Raw genomic sequence first — 22,277 nt, forward strand, 5'->3', positions numbered from 1 at the left:
AAAGTTTTATAAAAAAAAACTAGTGTATCTCTCAGTCGTGAATCGTTGATGACATCTCCTGGCTCTCTCGAACTGGATCGGATCGTTTCCTTCACTAGACACGAGTGTTGAAGAAAAAAAAACGAGTTCGTCGTCATAAAAAACAGAATCTCGGAGACCATCGCTACGTGCTGTGATTTCAATGCGCCATGCTTTTTTCCGTATTTTGTGGTTCGTCTCTTGGCCGTTTTAGGGTTGTGCGCAAGTAACGAAACATTCGCGCTGTGAGTTGGATCGCTAAGTTTCGGTTATATAACCCATGTGCATCTTACGTTTTCCTTTGCCAACCATACCTAGAGACTATTCGAAACGAAGAGGGAAGATGGCAAGGGGCGGGGGAAGTTTAATGATTGGTGTGATTAACATTTCACCCGCGTGCACCCCATCATTCATTCGGTGATTCACATAACCGCGTCTTGTTGATGCAGAGAGGGTTGGAATCGGTGTATAGATAATTGGATTAAGTTGTTTTTGAATTGGTATCTGATGGATGTTTCCAACGGTCAGTGGGTTACTGGGCAAATTAGCAAAACAAATGTTGACAAAAGGGAGGTGGTGGCCGTTTTACTGATCTTTAGTTTTTAATAAGGCAACTGGTAATGAATGATTCATTTCTGAATAATTCGAAGTGAAATTTGTAACCAGAAGTTCCACAGAACGATTCATTAAATTTTAAACAGCTAAAAGGACTCACATTGAAGAACTGTTCTACAAAACTATTGCGCTAAATGCTGAATGATAAATCTCGTGTAAAAAAGTTTAAAAAGACTGACCAGAACTGCTGGCACATCTACAAACACTGATAGAAACGAAATTTTCAACACGGCACACTCAAAAAACTCTTAACATGAACACTACGTGAAATTATGAATAGATTTCAACCTCCCTGAAATTCATGTGAAACAGACAAAAATGACAAAAATGACAAAAATGACAAAAATGACAAAAATGACAAAAATGACAAAAATGACAAAAATGACAAAAATGACAAAAATGACAAAAATGACAAAAATGACAAAAATGACAAAAATGACAAAAATGACAAAAATGACAAAAATGACAAAAATGACAAAAATGACAAAAATGACAAAAATGACAAAAATCACAAAAATGACAAAAATGACAAAAATGACAAAAATGACAAAAATGACAAAAATGACAAAAATGACAAAAATGACAAAAATGACAAAAATGACAAAAATGACAAAAATGACAAAAATGACAAAAATGACAAAAATGACAAAAATGACAAATATGACAAAAATGACAAAAATGACAAAAGTGACAAAAATGACAAAAATGACAAAAATGACAAAAATGACAAAAATGACAAATATGACAAAAATGACAAAAATGACAAAAATGACAAAAATGACAAAAATGACAAAAATGACAAATATGACAAAAATGACAAAAATGACAAAAATGACAAAAACGACAAAAATGACAAAAATGACAAAAATGACAAAAATGACAAAAATGACAAAAATGACAAAAATGACAAAAATGACAAAAATGACAAAAATGACAAAAATGACAAAAATGACAAAAATGACAAAAATGACAAAAATGACAAAAATGACAAAAATGACAAAAATGACAAAAATGACAAAAATGACAAAAATGACAAAAATGACAAAAATGACAAAAATGACAAAAATGACAAAAATGACAAAAATGGCAAAAATGACAAAAATGACAAAAATGACAAAAATAACAAAAATGACAAAAATGACAAAAATGACAAAAATGACAAAAATGACAAAAATGACAAAAATGACAAAAATGACAAAAATGACAAAAATGACAAAAATGACAAAAATGACAAAAATGACAAAAATGACAAAAATGACAAAAATGACAAAAATGACAAAAATGACAAAAATGACAAAAATGACAAAAATGACAAAAATGACAAAAATGACAAAAATGACAAAAATGACAAAAATGACAAAAATGACAAAAATGACAAAAATGACAAAAATGACAAAAATGACAAAAATGACAAAAATGACAAAAATGACAAAAATGACAAAAATGACAAAAATGACAAAAATGACAAAAATGACAAAAATGACAAAAATGACAAAAATGACAAAAATGACAAAAATGACAAAAATGACAAAAATGACAAAAATGACAAAAATGACAAAAATGACAAAAATGACAAAAATGACAAAAATGACAAAAATGACAAAAATGACAAAAATGACAAAAATGACAAAAATGACAAAAATGACAAAAATGACAAAAATGACAAAAATGACAAAAATGACAAAAATGACAAAAATGACAAAAATGACAAAAATGACAAAAATGACAAAAATGACAAAAATGACAAAAATGACAAAAATGACAAAAATGACAAAAATGACAAAAATGACAAAAATGACAAAAATGACAAAAATGACAAAAATGACAAAAATGACAAAAATGACAAAAATGACAAAAATGACAAAAATGACAAAAATGACAAAAATGACAAAAATGACAAAAATGACAAAAATGACAAAAATGACAAAAATGACAAAAATGACAAAAATGACAAAAATGACAAAAATGACAAAAATGACAAAAATGACAAAAATGACAAAAATGACAAAAATGACAAAAAATGACAAAAATGACAAAAATGACAAAAATGACAAAAATGACAAAAATGACAAAAATGACAAAAATGACAAAAATGACAAAAATGACAAAAATGACAAAACTGACAAAAATGACAAAAATGACAAAAATGACAAAAATGACAAAAATGACAAAAATGACAAAAATGACAAAAATGACAAAAATGACAAAAATGACAAAAATGACAAAAATGACAAAAATGACAAAAATGACAAAAATGACAAAAATGACAAAAATGACAAAAATGACAAAAATGACAAAAATGACAAAAATGACAAAAATGACAAAAATGACAAAAATTACAAAAATGACAAAAATGACAAAAATGACAAAAATGACAAAAATGACAAAAATGACAAAAAATGACAAAAAATGACAAAATTGTCAAAATTGTCAAAATTGTCAAAATTGTCTAAATTGTCTAAATTGTCAAAATTGTCAAAATTGTCAAAATTGTCAAAATTGACAAAATTGACAAAATTGAGAAAATTGACAAAAATGACAAATAAGACTGAGTCTACTGTGTCAATTCATGAGCAAAGAATGTAAAAATGTCAAATTATAGCATGATCGACCTATTCATTATAAATTTTCTGACAAAGATTTCAGCAGAGTAAGAAGAAAAAGTTCAGCCTAAGTCAGTTCATTTTTCCACAATTCACATTTATCATCATTTCAGAAGATGCTGAGAACAAAATCTTTTTTTTTTGTGAATGTTGAATTTTAAGCCAAATTGACGTTAATCATATGAGTCAGTTCTCAAATAAGCTTCTTATGGCTCGCAAATGAAGGATTTTCTTTAACCTTTAGCAATTTATTTTTTCATATTTTCTTCACATTCTGTATTTTGTCTGTTGAATATTTGTGGTCTATCAGCCGCCAGGTTGCATAACTAATACAGAATGGGACAGCTCTATTTTAAAGCATCGAAATGAACCGCATCTTTTTTCGAGCAGAAGACACACAAAAAATCTCCTCAGCTCAAAAGTTAACACTGTCTGAAGATTTTTATGTTCTCAACAACCCCCAGCTGGGTGGCAAATGGCATAGAATGGAGAAGAGTTGTATGTCTAGCCCCTCGGATAAATAATGACCAGCCATTGGCCGGCGTCGTAAGCCAATATTGATCGTGAAACCATTAGTGATAATTTAAAAAAAGAAATTGGGAAGATTAGCTCTGCTTCGAATCGGTTTTCGGTTTGAATATTAATTATAATTTTATGCATGAATATTTTAAGAAAAAAAAAATTAAATCTCCAAGAACTAGTGTGACAGGTTCTTCTGAAGCAAAAAAAAAGTTTCGAATGGATGCCGATATCAGACGATGAGATAATCTTTGGTCAAGATGTTTGAAATCAAAGCAAGAGTTTCATTTTCGGTATTTTTCAGATAATAGAACAGATCAAGTGCCTTGTGGAACGGATGTTATGCAACAATTTTAGAATCGTAATTAAATTTAATCAATTGTTTTTGAATATGTAATTAGGAAGATAATAGTTTAAATTGAGTGTTTCACTTATTCCTTATATTTGTGCTTCCGTAATTCGAACAATTATCTTTTCCTTCACTGTCACAGAAAAATAAAAAAATTTGGTAGCATAATTAACTATGCAAAACAAAAATTTGAAGTAATAAATCAGAATTTGAATTCAGAATATTGATACAAAGTCCAGAACCAGAGTTTAAATCAGAGATTTCAAATCAAGATATAGATACGTTATTCAGAATCCTGAGTTCAGATTAAAGAACTAGAATATTAATTCGAAGATCAAATATCATTTCAAGGTATTCAGAATTTAGATTTCAATATCAGAATTATTTAGAACTCCAAATTCAGAATCTAAAATAAGGAATCCTAAGTTCAGAATTCAACAATCGGAATTGAGCACTCAGTATCCAGAATTTTAAGCTAATGAATCAGAATTTAACACTCACTCAAGATTCATAACTTCAGAATTCTTAACCCAGAGTACAGAATATGTACAATATTTTTAAAATTGGAATTCGAAATTGAATATTCAGCAAGAATTTAGATATGGGAGCTCAAAATTTGGAATTTTAATACAGAATTCAAAATTTGTAATCCTAAAAACAGAATATCATAATAAAATTTATAATTCAGCATTCATAATTCAGGGTTAAGATTTCAGAACAGATAATCCAACATTCGATATCGATTTCAAAATGCAGAATTCACAGAGATAGCTTAGAATGCAGAATGTAGAATAAAAAATCCCAATTCCTTATTCTAAACAAATAAATTTTATTTTAAAAACAAAATTTTGGAAATTTAGTGTTCAGAAAATTTGGATTTCAGAATTCCGTATGCAAAAATAAATATTCAGAATTAAACATTAAAGAATCTAGAATTTCAGGAAATTTGAATTTTGAATACACAACACCTAGTTCAGAAGTCAATAATCAGAATTCAGGTTTAAGAACTCAGAACTCAGAATTTAGAATTTGAAACTCACAATTTGAAGTTCAGAATTCAGGGTTAAGAGTTCAATTCAGGGCAAAAAAATAAAATTTATTGTTCAAAACTTAAAATAAACATTCCAGAGTTTTGAAATCAGAATTCATAAGAGAATATCCAGGATACAGAACATAATATAAAAAAAATTACACTTCAGAATCAGCTTGGCATGTTATGAATAATTTTGAATTTTGAAACTACAAGATGAAAATTCAGCGTTCAAAATTCAGGAATCATTTTTTTTTTGTTTTCAGTAATTCGAAATGCATTATTATAAGATAAGAATTCAAAATTCAGAAATCAGAATGCAAATATGAATTCAAGGGCAGAATCAAGAATTCAGTAATCAGAAGGTTGAATTCAGAATTTGGAATTCGGAATTCAAAATTCGAAAATCAAAATCAGAATTCAGTACTCAAAATTCAGAGTTCAAGATTCTCAATTTAGAGTTCATAATTCCAAATCCACAATTAAGAATTTAGAAGAGAAAGAATTCTGAATTCTGAATTCTGAATTCTGAATTCTGAATTCTGAATTCTGAATTCTGAATTCTGAATTCTGAATTCTAAATTCTGAATTCTGAATTCTGAATTCTGAATTCTGAATTCTGAATTCTGAATTCTGAATTCTGAATTCTGAATTCTGAATTCTGAATTCTGAATTCTGAATTCTGAATTCTGAATTCTGAATTCTGAATTCTGAATTCTGAATTCTGAATTCTGAATTCTGAATTCTTAATTTCGAATTCTGAATTCTGAATTCTGAATTCTGAATTCTGAATTCTGAATTCTGAATTCTGAATTCTGAATTCTGATTTCTGAATTCTGAATTCTGAATTCTGAATTCTGAATTCTGAATTCTGAATTCTGAATTCTGAATTCTGAATTCTGAATTCTGAATTCTGAATTCTGAATTCTGAATTCTGAATTCTGAATTCTGAATTCTGAATTCTGAATTCTGAATTCTGAATTCTGAATTCTGAATTCTGAATTCTGAATTCTGAATTCTGAATTCTGAATTCTGAATTCTGAATTCTGAATTCTGAATTCTGAATTCTGAATTCTGAATTCTGAATTCTGAATTCTGAATTCTGAATTCTGAATTCTGAATTCTGAATTCTGAATTCTGAATTCTGAATTCTGAATTCTGAATTCTGAATTCTGAATTCTGAATTCTGAATTCTGAATTCTGAATTCTGAATTCTGAATTCTGAATTCTGAATTCTGAATTCTGAATTCTGAATTCTGAATTCTGAATTCTGAATTCTGAATTCTGAATTCTGAATTCTGAATTTTTAATTTTAATTTTTGATAAACTCTGAATTCTGAACTCCGAATTATGAATTTGGTATTCAGTATTCAGAAATGTTAAATTTAGAATATTGAATTTAGAGTTCAGAATACCGTATACGAAATACCAAATTCAGAATTTTGAATTCGGAAATCTTAATTCTCAGTATTCAGAAATCTCGAAAATTAGCATTCAGAGTGCAGAATACTCAGCACTCAATTCCGAATTTAGAGTTCAGAAATCTGAATTCTGAATTCTGAATTCGGAATTCTGAGTTCTAAACCCTGAATTTTGAATTCTGAATTCCGAGTTCTGAATCCAGAATTCTGAATTCGATCAGAAGTCAGAATTCAAAGTTTCAAATTCAGTACTGAATTTAGAATTTGGAATTTTGAATTCTGAATTCTGATTTATGAACTCTGAATTCAGAATTCAGAATTTTGAGTTCTGAAGTCTAAATTCTGACTTCTGAATTCAGTATTTAGAGTTTTGAATTCAGACTTCAGAATTCAAACTTCAGAATTCCGAAGTCAGAATTTAGACTGAATTCTGAGTTCGGAACTCTAAATTCTGAATTGAGTGCTGAGTATTCTGAACTTTTAATGCTGAGTTTTGAGTGCTGAGAATTCGGATTTCAGAATTCAAATTTATTTCCTATTCGTATTACTTATTCGGTATTCTGAACTCTGAATTCAATATTCTGAATTCAAAATTTGACATACAGAATTCTGACTGAGAACAGATATCAGATTTCGAAACATGAGCTTCAAGCTCGGAATTCTTAATTTCAAAATTTTGTAAAGTTTAGTATAGATTTCCAATTATATCACAATTTCGAATATTGAACCCATTGAACTTTGACTCGTGAATATAAGTGTAGGGATGAGATGAAGAATATACAGAAAATAAATCAAATTTAATTAGGAATAAAATAAAATAATAGTTGTATTCGGCAACACTGTAGATGAACAAAATAAAATAAATATCTATGAGAACATTTGCTATTTTGGCAGCACTTGACAAACAATTAAAACAAAGTCAGTCATTGATCTATTCTTGCGAACGACAGACGTGTTAAGGTGAATCTCTGAATTGAGATTCGTAAAATCACGACAATAAGTTTCTCTTTTCTGAGTTCTTTTATATGTCTGAGTTCTTAATACTCAATTTTTTTAATATTTTATGACGAAATTCCGTTTTGAACGATTCAACCGTTATCCAAGGATTGCAAAAAATCGACTTTCAGGATTTGAATGCTTGAACTTTTAATTTTTAATCTTAAACAAAACGTTCTGAATTCTGAATTTTGTATTGAGTTCTGAATTTCAAATTTAAATGTCAGAACTCAGATGAAAATACTGAATCTTGTTTTCGAATTTAGAAATTAAAATTGAAATTGAATGTTAAAATTTTAAAATTTGGAATTCAAAAATCGGATTTAATAAAAAAAATGAAAGCTCAAAATGCACGATTTGGTTAGTATTCAGAATTCAAAATTATTAAATCAAAATTCAAAATTCTTGAAATGAAAATTCAAAAGTCTGGAATTGAAAATTCAGAATACAAAATTCAGAATTCAAAATGCTTGAATTGAAACTTCAGAATTCAAAATTCTTGAATTGAAATTCAGAAGTCAAAATTATTGAATTGGAAATTCAGAATTCAAAATTTTAAACTAGAAATTGAAAATTCGAAATTGAATATTCAAAAATTTAAAATTAAAAATTCAAAATAAAATTCAAAATTAAAAATTCAAAATTTAAAATTCGAAATTGAAAATTCAAAAATTGAAAATTCAAAATTAAAAATTAAAAATTAAAAATTAAAAATTAAAAATTAAAAATTAAAAATTAAAAATTAAAAATTAAAAATTAAAAATTAAAAATTAAAAATTAAAAATTAAAAATTAAAAATTAAAAATTAAAAATTCAAAATTCAAAATTCAATTTTCAGAATTCAAAATTCAAAATTAAAAATTCAAAGTTCAAAATTCAATATTCAAAATTCAAAATTCGAAATTCAATATTCAAAATTCAAAATTCAAAATTCAAAATTCGAAATTCAATATTCAAAATTCAAAATTCAAAATTCAAAATTCAAAATTCAAAATTCAAAATTCAAAATTCAAAATTCAAAATTCAAAAATTAAAAATTAAAATTCAAAATTCAAAATTTAAAAATTTAAAATTCAAAATTATTCAAAATTCATAATTCAAAATTCAAAATCCAAAATTATTCAAAATTCATAATTCAAAATTCAAAAATTAAAATTCAATATTCAAATTTTAGAATTCAAAATTCAAAATTCTAAATACTTAATTCAAAATTCAAAATTCGAAATTTAAATTTCAAAGTTTAAATATTCAAAATTCAAAGTTTCAAAATTCAAAGGTCAAATTTAAAAATGTTCAATCTTAAAAATTTCAAAATTATGAATTAATTTTCATGAGTTTTCATGTTATTATCAATTAAGTTAGTTTCGAAACAAAAATCTACCATCGACACACCGTCATTTTCTCGGGCAAAAGTGCCAGCCTGCAGCTGACAGCTGCTGTCAGTTTAAGCTTTCGCGAGGAAAATTCAATGTTTTTGTTACGAATGGTCGCACACAGAAAGAGATTGCAATCGGCAAACGAGTTGGGAGTTCCTGTTTCGCTTTAATATCGTTCAGTGGGTGGTGAAAGTGGAAAATATCCTTGTGGAAAATCATTTCATAATCAGTGTGTGTTTTAGCAGAGAACAGCAGCTTTCCCCACATCGGGAAAGGAAGACAGCAACAACAAGGAGAAATCCCAAAATAACCCAGAGCTAGAGCGGAGGTTGTCAGATTTATCCGGGTGTTATGTTCCACGGTTCCGCAGCTAGGGTGCACAATCTGGTAGGCTATTTGCGCACTAGCATCCGAGGAGGAAATCCGGCAGCGTCAACAGTAGGTAGTGGAATCGGAAGCTGCGACAGATCCGGCACTGTTGTTGCATGGGGAAACAGCATCCCGGGGGCGCCTGTATCGTCGTCCTGCGGTATTATTAGCGGGGGGAGTTTTCAGCACCAATCATCAGCAGCCTCATCACCATCAGTACGGTACCATCATCATTACTACGACGTCGACGCTTGTTGCCGTCATCATCGGGATCAGCATCAGCATCAGCAACACCACCGTCAGCATACTTGGACCATCACAGCACCACTTTCGGCAGATCAATATTTGCTCCAGAGCCAACTGGGACAAAGCACTCCAGACTGCATCTGTCTTCGGCAAATTCGGTTAGTAAATTTTAAGTTTTTAAAGTTGCGGTTCAGTGCTCGGTTTAATTTAAACGTTTTATTGTTCGATCAAGGTAAGTTGTGGCTTTATCTCATTGATTTTAATTGATAATGCTGATAGAGACAAAGATTCGGTGGCTCGAAAGACTGATTGATTTCGGTGCATAAAATCCTGTCATTTTTTTTTCGATAATCGATGATTGAAACAAAATCGAATGGAGTGTATCGGAATTTTGTATATTGCAGGAAAACATTGACAAAAATCTAAAAAAAAACTTTTTATGATAGTTAATTTGTTTAGTGATGTAAAAGTAATATTTACCTTTTGATAAGAGAACATGTAAGATATGGACTAAATTTCACTGGTTAGTCACACTATAGCTTGTTGTTAACAATGCCACTTTTTATCGTTATCTAGACGGAAATTTATATGTATGGGGAAGCATAATCCTTATCTCAACTACGTGCAAACAATATGTTTCAATCATGCTTCGTCCTGAAAAAGCTGTAAATCAACCACAGAGCTGTTTCGTTACTACAATTTAATGATGGGAATAACTTTGGGGTTTGCATTGATCTTCTACAAAATCTACGAACATTATTTTTTCTAAGTGTTGTTTCATGCCCGGAATGCCATCTCTTGCTAGGGTGACGAAAAAAGAGCATACGGAGATGATGAATCAGGAATGAAAAAAGGAAAAATTATCGTGTTTGAATAGTAAACTATAAAAAAAATTCTATCTTTGCAGACAATAAGTACTTTTATGCCATGTGTTAAAGAAAGTATGAATTAAATTCCCTTTATTTTGTTTGAGCAGAAGTTTCTACGGGATGAATCATTCAACAGGATGGAAATCCCCGAAAAATTAAATTATAATTTCTAACTTAAAAAAACGCCAAATTTCTCATCATGATAAACGTGGGTAAAACACTAAAGATAAAAATGTCCAATGTGTACAAGTTTGGTATACACATAGTAAAGAATTCTTTTTTCATTATGTATTTTGATAAAAACTCAACTATTTCACATGGGGATTGCTCATCTACTAGATATGCTTTATTTAGCTTAATTCTTCTTAATGCCACAAACATTAAAAAATGTTGAAAAAATCAGTTAGATGGATGCCATGCGAAAAAAACTGCTGCGAAAATTGATATGGACTGTGTTTGTTTCTCCGTTTAGCCTGTTTATGGGGTAAGGGGGAGCCGCAATTTTTCTTTCAGCAATTTCTAGTTTTTTTCTGATTTTTTTTCGCAAATTTTACTTTTGTTTATTGAATATGTTACTAAACAATGACAAACAGTATTTAATTTTGAAAAAAAAGGATCGGGATAATAACAAGCAATCGTTATCGTTGAAAATGAAGACCAAACACTTCACCTGCACAGCGCAGTCAAACGGAGATAAAAACAAAAACTCGCTTTTCAAAATCGTTTCTATACTGTTGTTACTCCTTAGCTTTCGATAGTTTCTAAAGCCTAGTCCACACTAGTAGACAATTCGTCTCGAGACGGTTTCAGCGTCTCCCATTTTATTCGGGAGACACTGAGACCGTCTCAGGTTTCCAACAACAACAACACACAACAAAGTTCGTCTTATAACAAAAATTGCAGTTCAAGCTGCCTAATGTGGACCAAGCTTAACTTTCTGAGTAATCTCCATGTGCGGCACAACTCTTTTATTGGCCACGAGCAGAACTTCGGTTTTATGGTGAAGCTTAACTTCCACCATCCAGATGCGATCCCTTTCTACGGACACTGTTTCAAGGTCTTCTATCTCCTCGATTGTTTCGCCGGTGATCATGAGCACGATATCGTCAGCAAATCCGACTATCTGCACGCCTGTTGGTAGTTTAGTAAGCGGTAACACAATACCGTAGATCTCCCTTTCCGAAAACCGAACTCTGTTCAACATAAGTCTGTTGAATATTATCCTCTAGCATACAAATCGCTCTGTATGATGATGGATGCCCTGGGGGTTTCCCAGGTTTCGGTAGTAGCACCAACTTCGCCGTTTTCCACGAATTGGGAAACGATCCTTCGTCGAGAAACTTTTGTAGCACCACTTTGAAAGTATCTGGTTTGAATGGCCTGTACTGGCATTTGGGATTCCGTCCGGACCAGGGGCCTTATTCACCGTTTTTATGTTCAGCCACCAAATGTTTTAAAACAAATTATATATATGTATCAAACTAAGTTCGGATATACTGTAGCTGTTAAATAAAAAACACTAGTTGTTCGGATACTGGTCCAGACTAGAATGAGCCCGACCAACCTTTATTGTTGTTCACATGCTTCGAGACCAATCTCTTTTGGTATTCTCTCTCATTGAATATTTTATAGCATTCGTACCGTACATAACAATCCTTCATCCTTTAGTTGATAAAAATAATTCGAACGAAGCACTTATCGCTTCAAAGCATTTTTTTTTATCTCGAACACATTTTTAACGAATATTGTGAAATTAAACTTTCTTCACCATGCATTTCATAATTCACTTTGACATATTATTTTAAATTTCTTATTATGATAGGTCTTCACTGGATTCCTTGTACCTGGCTTTGCTTCGAGTGTTGTATGGATTTTTCGGCATATCCATCAAACACCACGTTTTCCCTTTCTCAAAACCTTCTTTTTACTAGTCGCCGCTGGTGACTCCGGAAATCCATAAAAATCTTCTTCATCGTCTAAATCGCTGTCCATCGTCCGTTTGACCCTTCTCATCTGTACTTGTATGGTTGAATTAGTTGGCTGCTTCTTGAAGATCTTCAATTGATTGCGATGGGCGCTGCAGGTGTTCCTTACAGTCGATAACCATACGAATATCGTCATTCTTCTTTGGCACTATAATTATCGGCGATGCCCATTCGCTAGTTGCAATAGGTGTAATAATGTTTTGTTGTTCCAAAAAACCCAAATGACTGACCACCTTTTCCTTCAATTTATAGGGAACTTCGTATGCCTTCTTGTAAATTGGTTGATTGTCCTTGAGTACCAAATCTGCTTCATGTCCTAATTTATTTGTAGAATCTAAACCCTCTTCAACCGCATTTACCGCAATATTAGATTTTGAAAATGTCTGTCGCCAATTTGGGAAAAAGATATCGAGCCAGTTTCTGCCCAATAAAGGCAAAAACTTATGTGATCCAGCTAAAACTATTAGCCTGGCTTTCGATTTTATGTTATTAACATTAGCTGATACCCATATTTCTCCGCAAATATTCAAACGCTGTCCACTTACAACCGTAAGACGGATATTGCATTTGATCAAAGGAACATCCCCAAAATATCTCCGATAGCATTCATAGTTTATCACCGAAACCGCCGCTCCGCAATCAATTTCCATGTGAACCGCCCTATTTTCAATTAAAGCTTTAATCTGACATGGGCCGCTTTTATTTCTTGTCGAAATCATCATACACGGATATTCGTCTTCGTCATCATCTTCCTCTTCACTATCCCTTATTCGAAGCCTTTTAAAATCGTACACGCTCCTTTTTTTAAACTCAAAATTAAGTACGACCGAGGTTCAAAACATAGTTCGATTCACAGCAAGAAAAATTCGTGTAAATTTAGATCGAAAACGATGCACGAAAACGGAACATCGATTTCGATGTAAAATTCTATCACGGTTTATTTTTTTCCAGGATGTAATTTTTAAGGCGTGTAAATTTAGATTGAAACCAATGCACGAGATCGGATCACTAAAGCCGTCGTGTAAAAATACACAGGGATGTAAATTTTTAAATTTATTATCGTAAATATTGATATTTTTGCTAAATATTCAGGTTTTTGCTTTTGTCTTTGAATTAATACGCCCACATGTATTATTTTTAATTCACATTTATTTACAAAACTGAAAATTAAAACACGTCAAGCTGGAATTGTTGTTGCATCCGATGATTCCCAACACGCGGATGTTTTTACAGTTCAGCGTCATCAGTATTCTCGAATGGTTCCGGAACATCATGATCTTTCGGTCAGCACTTGGATACTTTAATTGATCTGACAAAAGTTTGTTCGGATAATAACTGTCCGGATAAATATCAGCCTTTGCGAAAATATCTGACCTTGCTGTAATGGAGAAAAAACTAGTCAGTTTCAACCGCATTCTTCATTTCACGTATACTTACGACTTTAAAAGACTCTAGAAGTGCTGCTGTAGGTAGCTACGCCTTTGATCGACTCGTTTCCGAATAATTTTTCGACTTGTTTACTTTGTGCGCAAACTAACGAAATATAAAAAGGCAGAAGTTAAATATTTGCATACAATTTTAAATCAAACAGATCTAACTTTACACGGTTTGTGACATGAATTTCATTGACCGGTTGATTTTTACACGACGCAATGTAAAATTACATCAAAACAGTTTATTTCTATCCTATTTTTGAAAAAAGTCTAATATTACATCAAAAGGAGTTTAAAATTACATCTTTTTGCAATTACACTCAAGAAAAAATTGATCACTCGTTTTTTAGATTCCGTGTACTTTTAGAAATTTTTTGCTGTGTTCTATGAACTTAAAGTTAAGTACCCTTTTTCCTCCTCGCGATTGTTCAAAATGGAGTTCGAACTGCGAACTCAAAACTAATCCCATTTGTGCCATTTTTGCCGAGCCGCATTTCAGGTAGCTACGAACAAGGGCATAAAAAACGGTTCAAAAAATGGGACTCGCTTTTGAACTTAGTTTTGAGTATGCTTGTGAGAACTTAGTTTCGCTATTGCCCAATCAAACTCAAAGCTGAGGGCTGCCACTGAAGTGCTGTTTGACCGTGGTCAAATCATAGTTCGATTTTATGAACTAAAGTTGAGTTCCTTTTTTCCTCCTTGCGATGGTTCAAAAGGAAGTTCGAACTGCGAACTCAAACTAATCCCATTTTTCCTTCGGCGGAGGAGCAAAACTGAGATCGATCTAATGAACTAAAAATTGAACCCTCCTCGCGTGTGTTGAACTGAAAGCACTTAGCGAGTTCGGCTGCGAGAACTGCATTTTGGGTAGCTACGAATAAAGGCATAAAGAAAGTTCAAAAAATGGAACTCGCTTTCGAACTTAGGTTTGAGTATGCCAGTCAGAACTTAGTTTTTGCGTTTGCTCAGTCTTACTCAAAGTTGAGGGCTGCAACAGAAGTGCTGTTTTGAACCAGAACTACTTAATTTTGAGTTTAAAACAAGGAGCGTGTAACTCTCATCTGATTGTTCAACAAAATTTACTTGCCGACGCCTAGCATAATCAGCACAATTGCGTTTCACATGACCCTTCATTCTGCAAAAGTTACACACCACGTTTGCATGTGAATTTTCCATGCGTGAACCTCGACGATAAGGATACATTTCTCTCTCATTGTTGTAAAAACGGTTTTGATAACTTCTTTCCCTGTTGTCAAATCTCGAGCGAAAATTATCACTATACCGACCTCTCCTTGCATTGTTGAACTCAACACGATTGCGATCCCAACTGTGCCTTAGGTTACGATTGGGAAAACGATTTCTTGAATTGGAATGTTGATAATCATCACGCACGAACCTCCCTTCATGCGTATCTCCCAAGCGATATTTTACCGAATTTATGCTCCTCATTACATCACCACCTTCCCTCATGGATTTGACTCTCAATTTGGCAAGCTCACTTCTCACCACAATGCGTTCAACATCTTCCAACGTGTAGTCATCTCTACTCCACAGCTTAAATTGCAGCTCCTCATCTCTCAATCCGAATACAATTCTGTTTCGAATTGCTGTGTCCTTGTATGCCCCAAAACCACATTCCTCAGCCATCAACTTTACAGCTAGAATAAAGTTTTCGGCAGGCTCATCTTTCCCCTGTTTTCTTTTATCAAAAGCATGACAACTAGCCATATTAGGTTCATCTTTATCCAACCGTTCCTTAAGTTTTTGAATCATGATATCATAATCGATTGCTTCAACCTTCATTCCCGGAAAAAGTAATTTGATTTCTTCAAAAATTATAGGACCACTTAAGGTAACAAATAAACTTTTTTTTAAATTCTCAGCTACATTGTTAAGTTGGTAGAGCATCTCAATTCGCTCCAAGTAATGAGCAAATTTTGACCCCTTCACGTAATGATCTACTGTACCAATTAATGATGACATGACTAAAGATGATGTAGTCGATCAAGTTGCTCTAAAAATACAAAATCAACCAATAGAGTATACAATAGACTTACGTGACTTGGCTTTTTTTTTTTCTTACGCTCTATCACCAAACGCCTTCCCTGATGATGCTGATATTCCGTCTCACCACGCTCTATAGGTCTCTTTCGCTGCGATGCACTTTGCAACGGCTCACGACTCAAAATTGGTGCAGATCACTAAATAATTTCTATAGCTCACGGTTTTTCTTTTGTGGTGCTCACCTCCTTTACAGGCTACTAACGTCTGATGAAACAATAGAGTAATGTACAATACCCTTATTATCCGATCGCGGTTTTATCACTTCAGCACAAAATGGCGTAGCATCCAAGAATTACACCGCATGTATGGTTGCTGACCCAAATTGTAATTTTGCCACACAACTCTTATTTATTTTATTTGATAAACCCTTTTAAAGTTTTTTTTTTAACGTTCAACTTTTTAAGACCTCCTCAACCAACTTTGCTAATAGCTAGTTGAAATGATCCACATATATAAATTTTTCCAATTAGCAGTTATAGGCAACAGTCTATTCCACACACGACAAACCACATGCACGCTTCCGATGTCGCTATGGAATTAGTTTTTTTTTCTTTGGATTCCGTGCTAAAAACTGTACGTTTTTTTTTATCACTCGTCGCCACTTTTATGTTCAGCCACCAAATGTTTTAAAACAAATTATATATATGTATCAAACTAAGTTCGGATATACTGTAGCTGTTAAATAAAAAACACTAGTTGTTCGGATACTGGTCCAGACTAGAATGAGCCCGACCAACCTTTATTGTTGTTCACATGCTTCGAGACCAATCTCTTTTGGTATTCTCTCTCATTGAATATTTTATAGCATTCGTACCATACATAACAACCGTAAGTTTCTTAGCGATAGCCACAAGTTCCTTGTTCGTTACTGGCTCGATGTCGAGGACACCCTCGTCGTACAGGGTAAGTGGTCACTGTGTAGGGCCATGCTGCGGGAAAAGATGTGCAACAATCTCTTTCACCGGGGGTCACCGAATCTCGACAGTGCAACTTTATAGGCTTGGCCCCATGGCTGCTCGGTAAACGGTACCTCTCGTTTCTCTATCAGCTTCGTTTCTCGCCCTTTGAGCTCGTCGTCTGGCTTTTAGGTAGCTAGTTTGAAGCAATTTCTAAAGTCCACCAGTAAGCTGGTCGTCGCCACCACTCCGGTGTATTTCTTCTGGGCAAGGTCATGTCGCACAGTCTCGCGAAGGACTCTAGTAGACTGTGGCCCCTAGGGTTGTTGCATCTACTACCACAGTTAACTGCTCAAGCGTTGAAGTCTCCTCCTCTTACTACAGGGGCCCTTCCTGTCAGTTCGTGAGCGAGTTCATCCAACATTGTGTTGAACTCCCCGTTTGTCCATCTTGGTGGAGCGTCGCAGCTGCAGAAAAAGATGCCGTTAATTTTAGCAATCACGAATCCCTCCCGAGAATCTAGCACTGTCTCCTGGATAGGAAAACTTCGTTTGTCGAGACAGGAGCCACTGGAGGACTTACGAGCGGGGTACCACGGAAGGTCGTCAAGCCGGTGCCATAGAAAGTCGTCGGACCGGAGAGCCAAGTGGAGGTCGTCGGCCACTGGGTGACGTCCGGCCTCAGGAAAGCCGTCGAGGCGCAGGAGCAAGCTTCGAGCAAGGGAGCCCAGAATTAAGCTGGAAGGTCGTCGGTTCGGAGCCAGGTGGAGGTTGTCGGATAAGGGATCATGGAAGGTCGTCGTACCTAGAGGCCAGTTGAATATTCACAGCGAAGCAATTATATAGACATCCGACATCATTTTGTGCGCGAGAAAGTTACTGACAAGTTGTAACATATTCTATCCAAACATCAAACGGCGGACCTGTTGACCAAATGTACACTGGTCATTCGAAACCGGAAGACAAGCACTTGGGATGCAATAGTCACGGTTAAGGGGAGATTTTGGAATAGTAACCATCGACTTATGAAGCTCGTGATAAACTCATTGTGTTATCATCCCTCATCCAAACCATTGTATTATATCAACGTGAAATGTGAGACGAGAGAAGTTAGATGTGAGAAGTCAGACGCCCATTAGAAGTGAAACGTGAGACTTGAAAAGTGAAAAATGAAAAGTGAGCCGTAAGATGTGAGAAATGATAAATGAGACTAAGACGTGAAAAGTTAGACATTAGACATGAAGAGTAAAGTGAAACTTGAGAAGTGAGACGTAAGAAGAGAGGCGAGTAATGTGAAAAGTCAGGCGTAACACGTATGCAGTAAGACGTGAGGAGTGAGAAATAGGATGTTATATGTGAAAGATGAGAAGTGTTTTCCTTTGAAAGAACAATTTTTTCTCGAATACCGTGTTAATTGCGAAAACCGCGTTATAAAAGAGTGCTTATTCCCGAAATTCGCGTAAAAGCTGTTGAAAAAAATTTTTTGTATATTTAGAAGATTTGAAGTATCATATAGGATATCAACTAATTTGAAAAAAAGCCCTTCAATGTTCTATAAAATTCTTTTGATGACTAGTAAGAATTTCTGCCACATGTGCGTGGGATAAAATATCTTGGTCAAGCTCAGAGTGATAATGAATATCCTTTCATTTTTTTAAAACAATCAAGTAGTCTATTTTAAACCTGATTTTAAAAGTTTGGGCTTTGTGTGGCATTATAAGCTGAGCTATTTGCTCAAGCAGACCTTAGATTTCTTCCACAATCCAGACGGGATTACTCCTAGCTTATATTAAACTTTTATTTTCTTCAAAAGCTCATTCTCGACCAGCAACATCACGATGGCATCGGGCGCTGGAACGTCTTCGCCTTCGGAACCCCCGAAGCACACCAATCGGTTGATCAACGAAAAATCGCCGTACCTGTTGCAGCACGCCCACAATCCGGTCGATTGGTATCCCTGGGGTGAGGAAGCGATTGCCCGGGCCCGGGCGGAAAACAAGCTGATTTTTCTGTCGGTGGGTTACAGTACGTGTCACTGGTGCCACGTCATGGAGAAAGAATCGTTCGAAAGCGAAGAGGTGGCGGAGATCATGAATGAGAATTTCATTAATATCAAGGTGGATCGGGAGGAACGCCCGGACATCGATAAGCTGTACATGACCTTTATTCTGCTTGTGAATGGATCTGGAGGTTGGCCGATGTCGGTTTGGTTGACACCGGATTTGGCCCCGGTCACTGGGGGTACCTATTTTCCTCCAAAGGATCGTTGGGGAATGCCTGGTTTTACGACGATTTTGTTGAAGCTCAAGATCAAATGGGCTACCGATGGGCAGGAGTTGGCCTCGACGGGACGGTCTATCATCGAGGCAATTAAGAAAAACGTGGACGATAAACATAGGGAAGAGCCGGAGCGGGTGCTGAGTGCCGAGGATAAATTTCGGCAAGCGATTACGATTTATAAACGTAATTTTGATCCCGTTTGGGGTGGGTCTTTAGGAGCTCCAAAGTTCCCGGAAGTGTCCAAGCTGAATTTGATCTTCCATAGTCATCTGCAGGATCCGAGGAGTAAGACTTTGGGAGTGGTGCTAAATAGCTTGGATAAAATGGCGGCTGGAGGAATTTATGATCACGTGTTTGGAGGTTTCGCACGGTATTCGGTCGATAAAAAGTGGCACGTTCCTCACTTCGAAAAGATGCTTTACGATCAAGGGCAGCTATTGATGGCCTATGCGAATGGGTATAAAATGACCAAGAGGCAGCTGTATTTAGATGTTGCGGATAGTATTTTCAAGTATATCAGCAAGGACTTGCTACATCCGGCTGGAGGGTTTTATAGTGGCGAGGATGCTGATTCGTTGCCGACCTGGGAAAGTAAGGATAAAATTGAGGGAGCGTTTTATGCTTGGACTTTCGCGGAAGTGCGTGACCTCCTGAGAGCTAATGTGTCGAAGTTTGGAGACATTGGGAAGGTGGATCCAGTGGAGGTTTTTACCGAGCACTACGATATTCAGGAAACCGGAAACGTTGAGCCCAGTAGCGATCCTCATGGTCATCTTTTGGGCAAGAACATACTCATTGTATACGGCTCGGTGCAGGAAACTGCCGATAAGTGTGAGACCACTGCAGAAGTGGTTGAAGGCATCCTTAAAGTTGGAAACGAGTTATTGCACGAAGTTCGCGATAAACGACCTCGACCACATCTGGATACGAAAATCATTTGCGCCTGGAATGGATTGATTCTGTCCGGACTGTCCCAACTCGCATGCATTAGCGATGCACCCAATCGGGGAGATTACCTGATGGCAGTGACGAACTTGGTGTCTTTCATTCGTGAAAATCTCTTCGATGTTAAAGCCCAGAAGCTTTTGCGATCCTGCTATGGCGATGAGACCGAGACGGCAAAGGCACTGTAAGATTTAGTTAAATTTCCTTTAAAACCTATCTATTGTTAATCACTAATATATTTGTAGTGAACTACCGATCTACGGCTTTATTGACGATTACGCGTTCCTGATCAAGGGTTTGATCGATTACTACCGTGCCTCGCTGGACGAAAGTGCGCTTAGATGGGCGAGAGAACTGCAGGATATACAGGACCAACTGTTCTGGGACCAGACCAATGGTGCCTACTTCTACTCGGAGGCCAACTCGGCCAATGTGGTTGTGCGGCTGAAGGAAGGTAAGAACCTAACTCGGTAAGAAAATTAACGAAATCAATATCATGAAGAGTTCAATCACCGTTATTTATGTTTGTTAATATGGTAGCATGGTAGCATTTTTATCACATGTCATCAATTTGTTCCTAAATGATCAACAATTTTGGAGTGGTGCAGTCAAATAGAGTTGACTCCATGCGCTTAAAGCAGTTGACGAAGCATGATCTTTTCCCGCAAGTGTAGCTTGCAGTGGAAACGTTCCTATAAATTTATTTTTGAAATCTTCCTATATCGTGTTAAATGTTTGTAGATCACGACGGTGCCGAGCCCTGTGGAAATAGTGTTTCGGCTTACAATTTACTCTTGCTAGGCGACTACTTCGAGCATGCGGCGTATCATGAAAAGGCTAAAAAGCTGCTGGCTTATTTCTCGAACGTTACTCCCTTCGGATACGTCCTACCGGAAATGATGTCCGCAATGCTGTTGGATGAACACGGTCGAGACATGCTGGTGGTTGTCGGTAAGAATTTCGACACGTTTTCCATTCCACAACATTTATACATTTGAAAATGGTTTTAGGTCCTCAAAGTTTACAAACCACGGCTCTGCTGGACGCGGTTCGACAGTTCTACATGCCCGGTTTGGTTATCGTCCGGCTCGATCCCTCCAAACCGGATCAACATCTGGGAGGAAAATCGCTGGAGAGTTTCAAAATGCTTCACGACGAACCGACGGCTTACCTTTGCCGCAACAAGGTTTGCCAGCTTCCGGTGACTGATCCGGAAAAACTTATCGAGGAACTGCAGGCGAAGCACGTTTTCGACTACGGTGAGTACGAGAACTGATTCTTCGAGGCCTAAGGTTCTTTGCGGAAGCTAGCACACTGTACACTGTAGTTTGTTACATTGTAGTGAAGCGGAATTGAGGAACTGAAGGCCGCGAGTAGTTGGTTCTTTTGGGTAGAACTAGTGTTTCGAAAAAAAGAAAAAAATGAAGGATTATCTACTTTTTTTTCTATTTGGCGTCATCGGCGTGCTCGAATCTTGAGAAAAGTAGAAAAGTTTCAGGTTATTAGTACATGTTTTATATTGCTTAAACATCGTAAATATCATGGATGAGGGATTAGGGAAGTATAACCGGCACACCGAAAGGAATATCATTGAATTAAGGAAAAAAGTCATTTTAACCGTACATCTTCAGCAACTCATAAATATTTTTACTAGCTATTTTAATATAGTAACATCATTTCACTTTTACGTGGTTAAACTCTTGTAGTATGTAATTTGTTGAAAACAAATCGGATTCTAGTTACCAATTCGATAAATAAACCGTACTATAGTAAGCAAGCATGATTCTAAAACCAGAAATATATACACATTATTACTAGCACTATTAGAGACACAGGGAAAGGAGGAAAGCAGAATAAAGGAATTCAATAGTCAAACAACGTTACACGATATGTGATTTAATGAGGATAAAAGGGCGGAAAATGCCAATCCAAACCGCAAATAAAAATATTAGAAAAAAAACTAATGTGCCAATATTTGGTCACGGTAAACCTTTTGATACCATGGAATATAAGAATCGCCGATGGAATCGATCAAAAACTAATGCATGGGATTGAACAACCAACGAAAAAACGAAACGAACTTTACGTGGGAAGCATACACATTAGCATAGAATGTGCGGCAATATTGCAGCTGTTACGATCAATTTTACTACCGTTTTACTCCACATTTCTTTGACCGATATGCGCTAACAATAAACAATAGTGAACTATTAAATATATTACAGAGAGATAAGTTTTGTGATTGGAAAGAAAGCCTTAATTTT

General features: G+C 35.0%; 1 protein-coding gene across 3 annotated transcripts; it reads left to right on the forward strand.

Annotated features, from left to right (window-relative positions):
- The first annotated feature begins 8,977 nt into the window (after positions 1 to 8,977).
- On the forward strand, positions 8,978 to 22,237 carry LOC129743988 (spermatogenesis-associated protein 20). Of its 3 annotated transcripts, XM_055736253.1 has the most exons (6): positions 8,978 to 9,106; positions 9,173 to 9,700; positions 18,602 to 20,197; positions 20,259 to 20,467; positions 20,755 to 20,964; positions 21,024 to 22,237. In XM_055736253.1, the coding sequence occupies exons 2-6, from the start codon at positions 9,279 to 9,281 to the stop codon at positions 21,287 to 21,289; spliced, it is 2,703 nt and encodes a 900-aa protein (XP_055592228.1). In that variant the 5' UTR covers positions 8,978 to 9,106; positions 9,173 to 9,278; the 3' UTR covers positions 21,290 to 22,237. The 3 variants fall into 3 exon arrangements, with proteins under 3 accessions (XP_055592228.1, XP_055592227.1, XP_055592230.1); XM_055736252.1 differs by having other exon boundaries at positions 9,031 to 9,700; XM_055736255.1 differs by lacking the exon at positions 8,978 to 9,106 and having other exon boundaries at positions 9,650 to 9,774.
- The last annotated feature ends 40 nt before the right edge of the window (positions 22,238 to 22,277 follow it).

Source organism: Uranotaenia lowii, chromosome 2 (assembly GCF_029784155.1).
Source record: "Uranotaenia lowii strain MFRU-FL chromosome 2, ASM2978415v1, whole genome shotgun sequence".
Taxonomy (NCBI): domain Eukaryota; kingdom Metazoa; phylum Arthropoda; class Insecta; order Diptera; family Culicidae; genus Uranotaenia; species Uranotaenia lowii.

Excerpts from the sequence above, each read along its gene's own strand:
- LOC129743988 (XM_055736253.1), top strand. The coding sequence starts at position 9,279 with ATGTTCCACGGTTCCGCAGCTAGGGTGCACAATCTGGTAGGCTATTTG. Across the intron at positions 20,468-20,754 it reads GGTTGTGCGGCTGAAGGAAG|ATCACGACGGTGCCGAGCCC; the intron begins GTAAGAACCTAA and ends AAATGTTTGTAG. Across the intron at positions 20,965-21,023 it reads AGACATGCTGGTGGTTGTCG|GTCCTCAAAGTTTACAAACC; the intron begins GTAAGAATTTCG and ends AAATGGTTTTAG.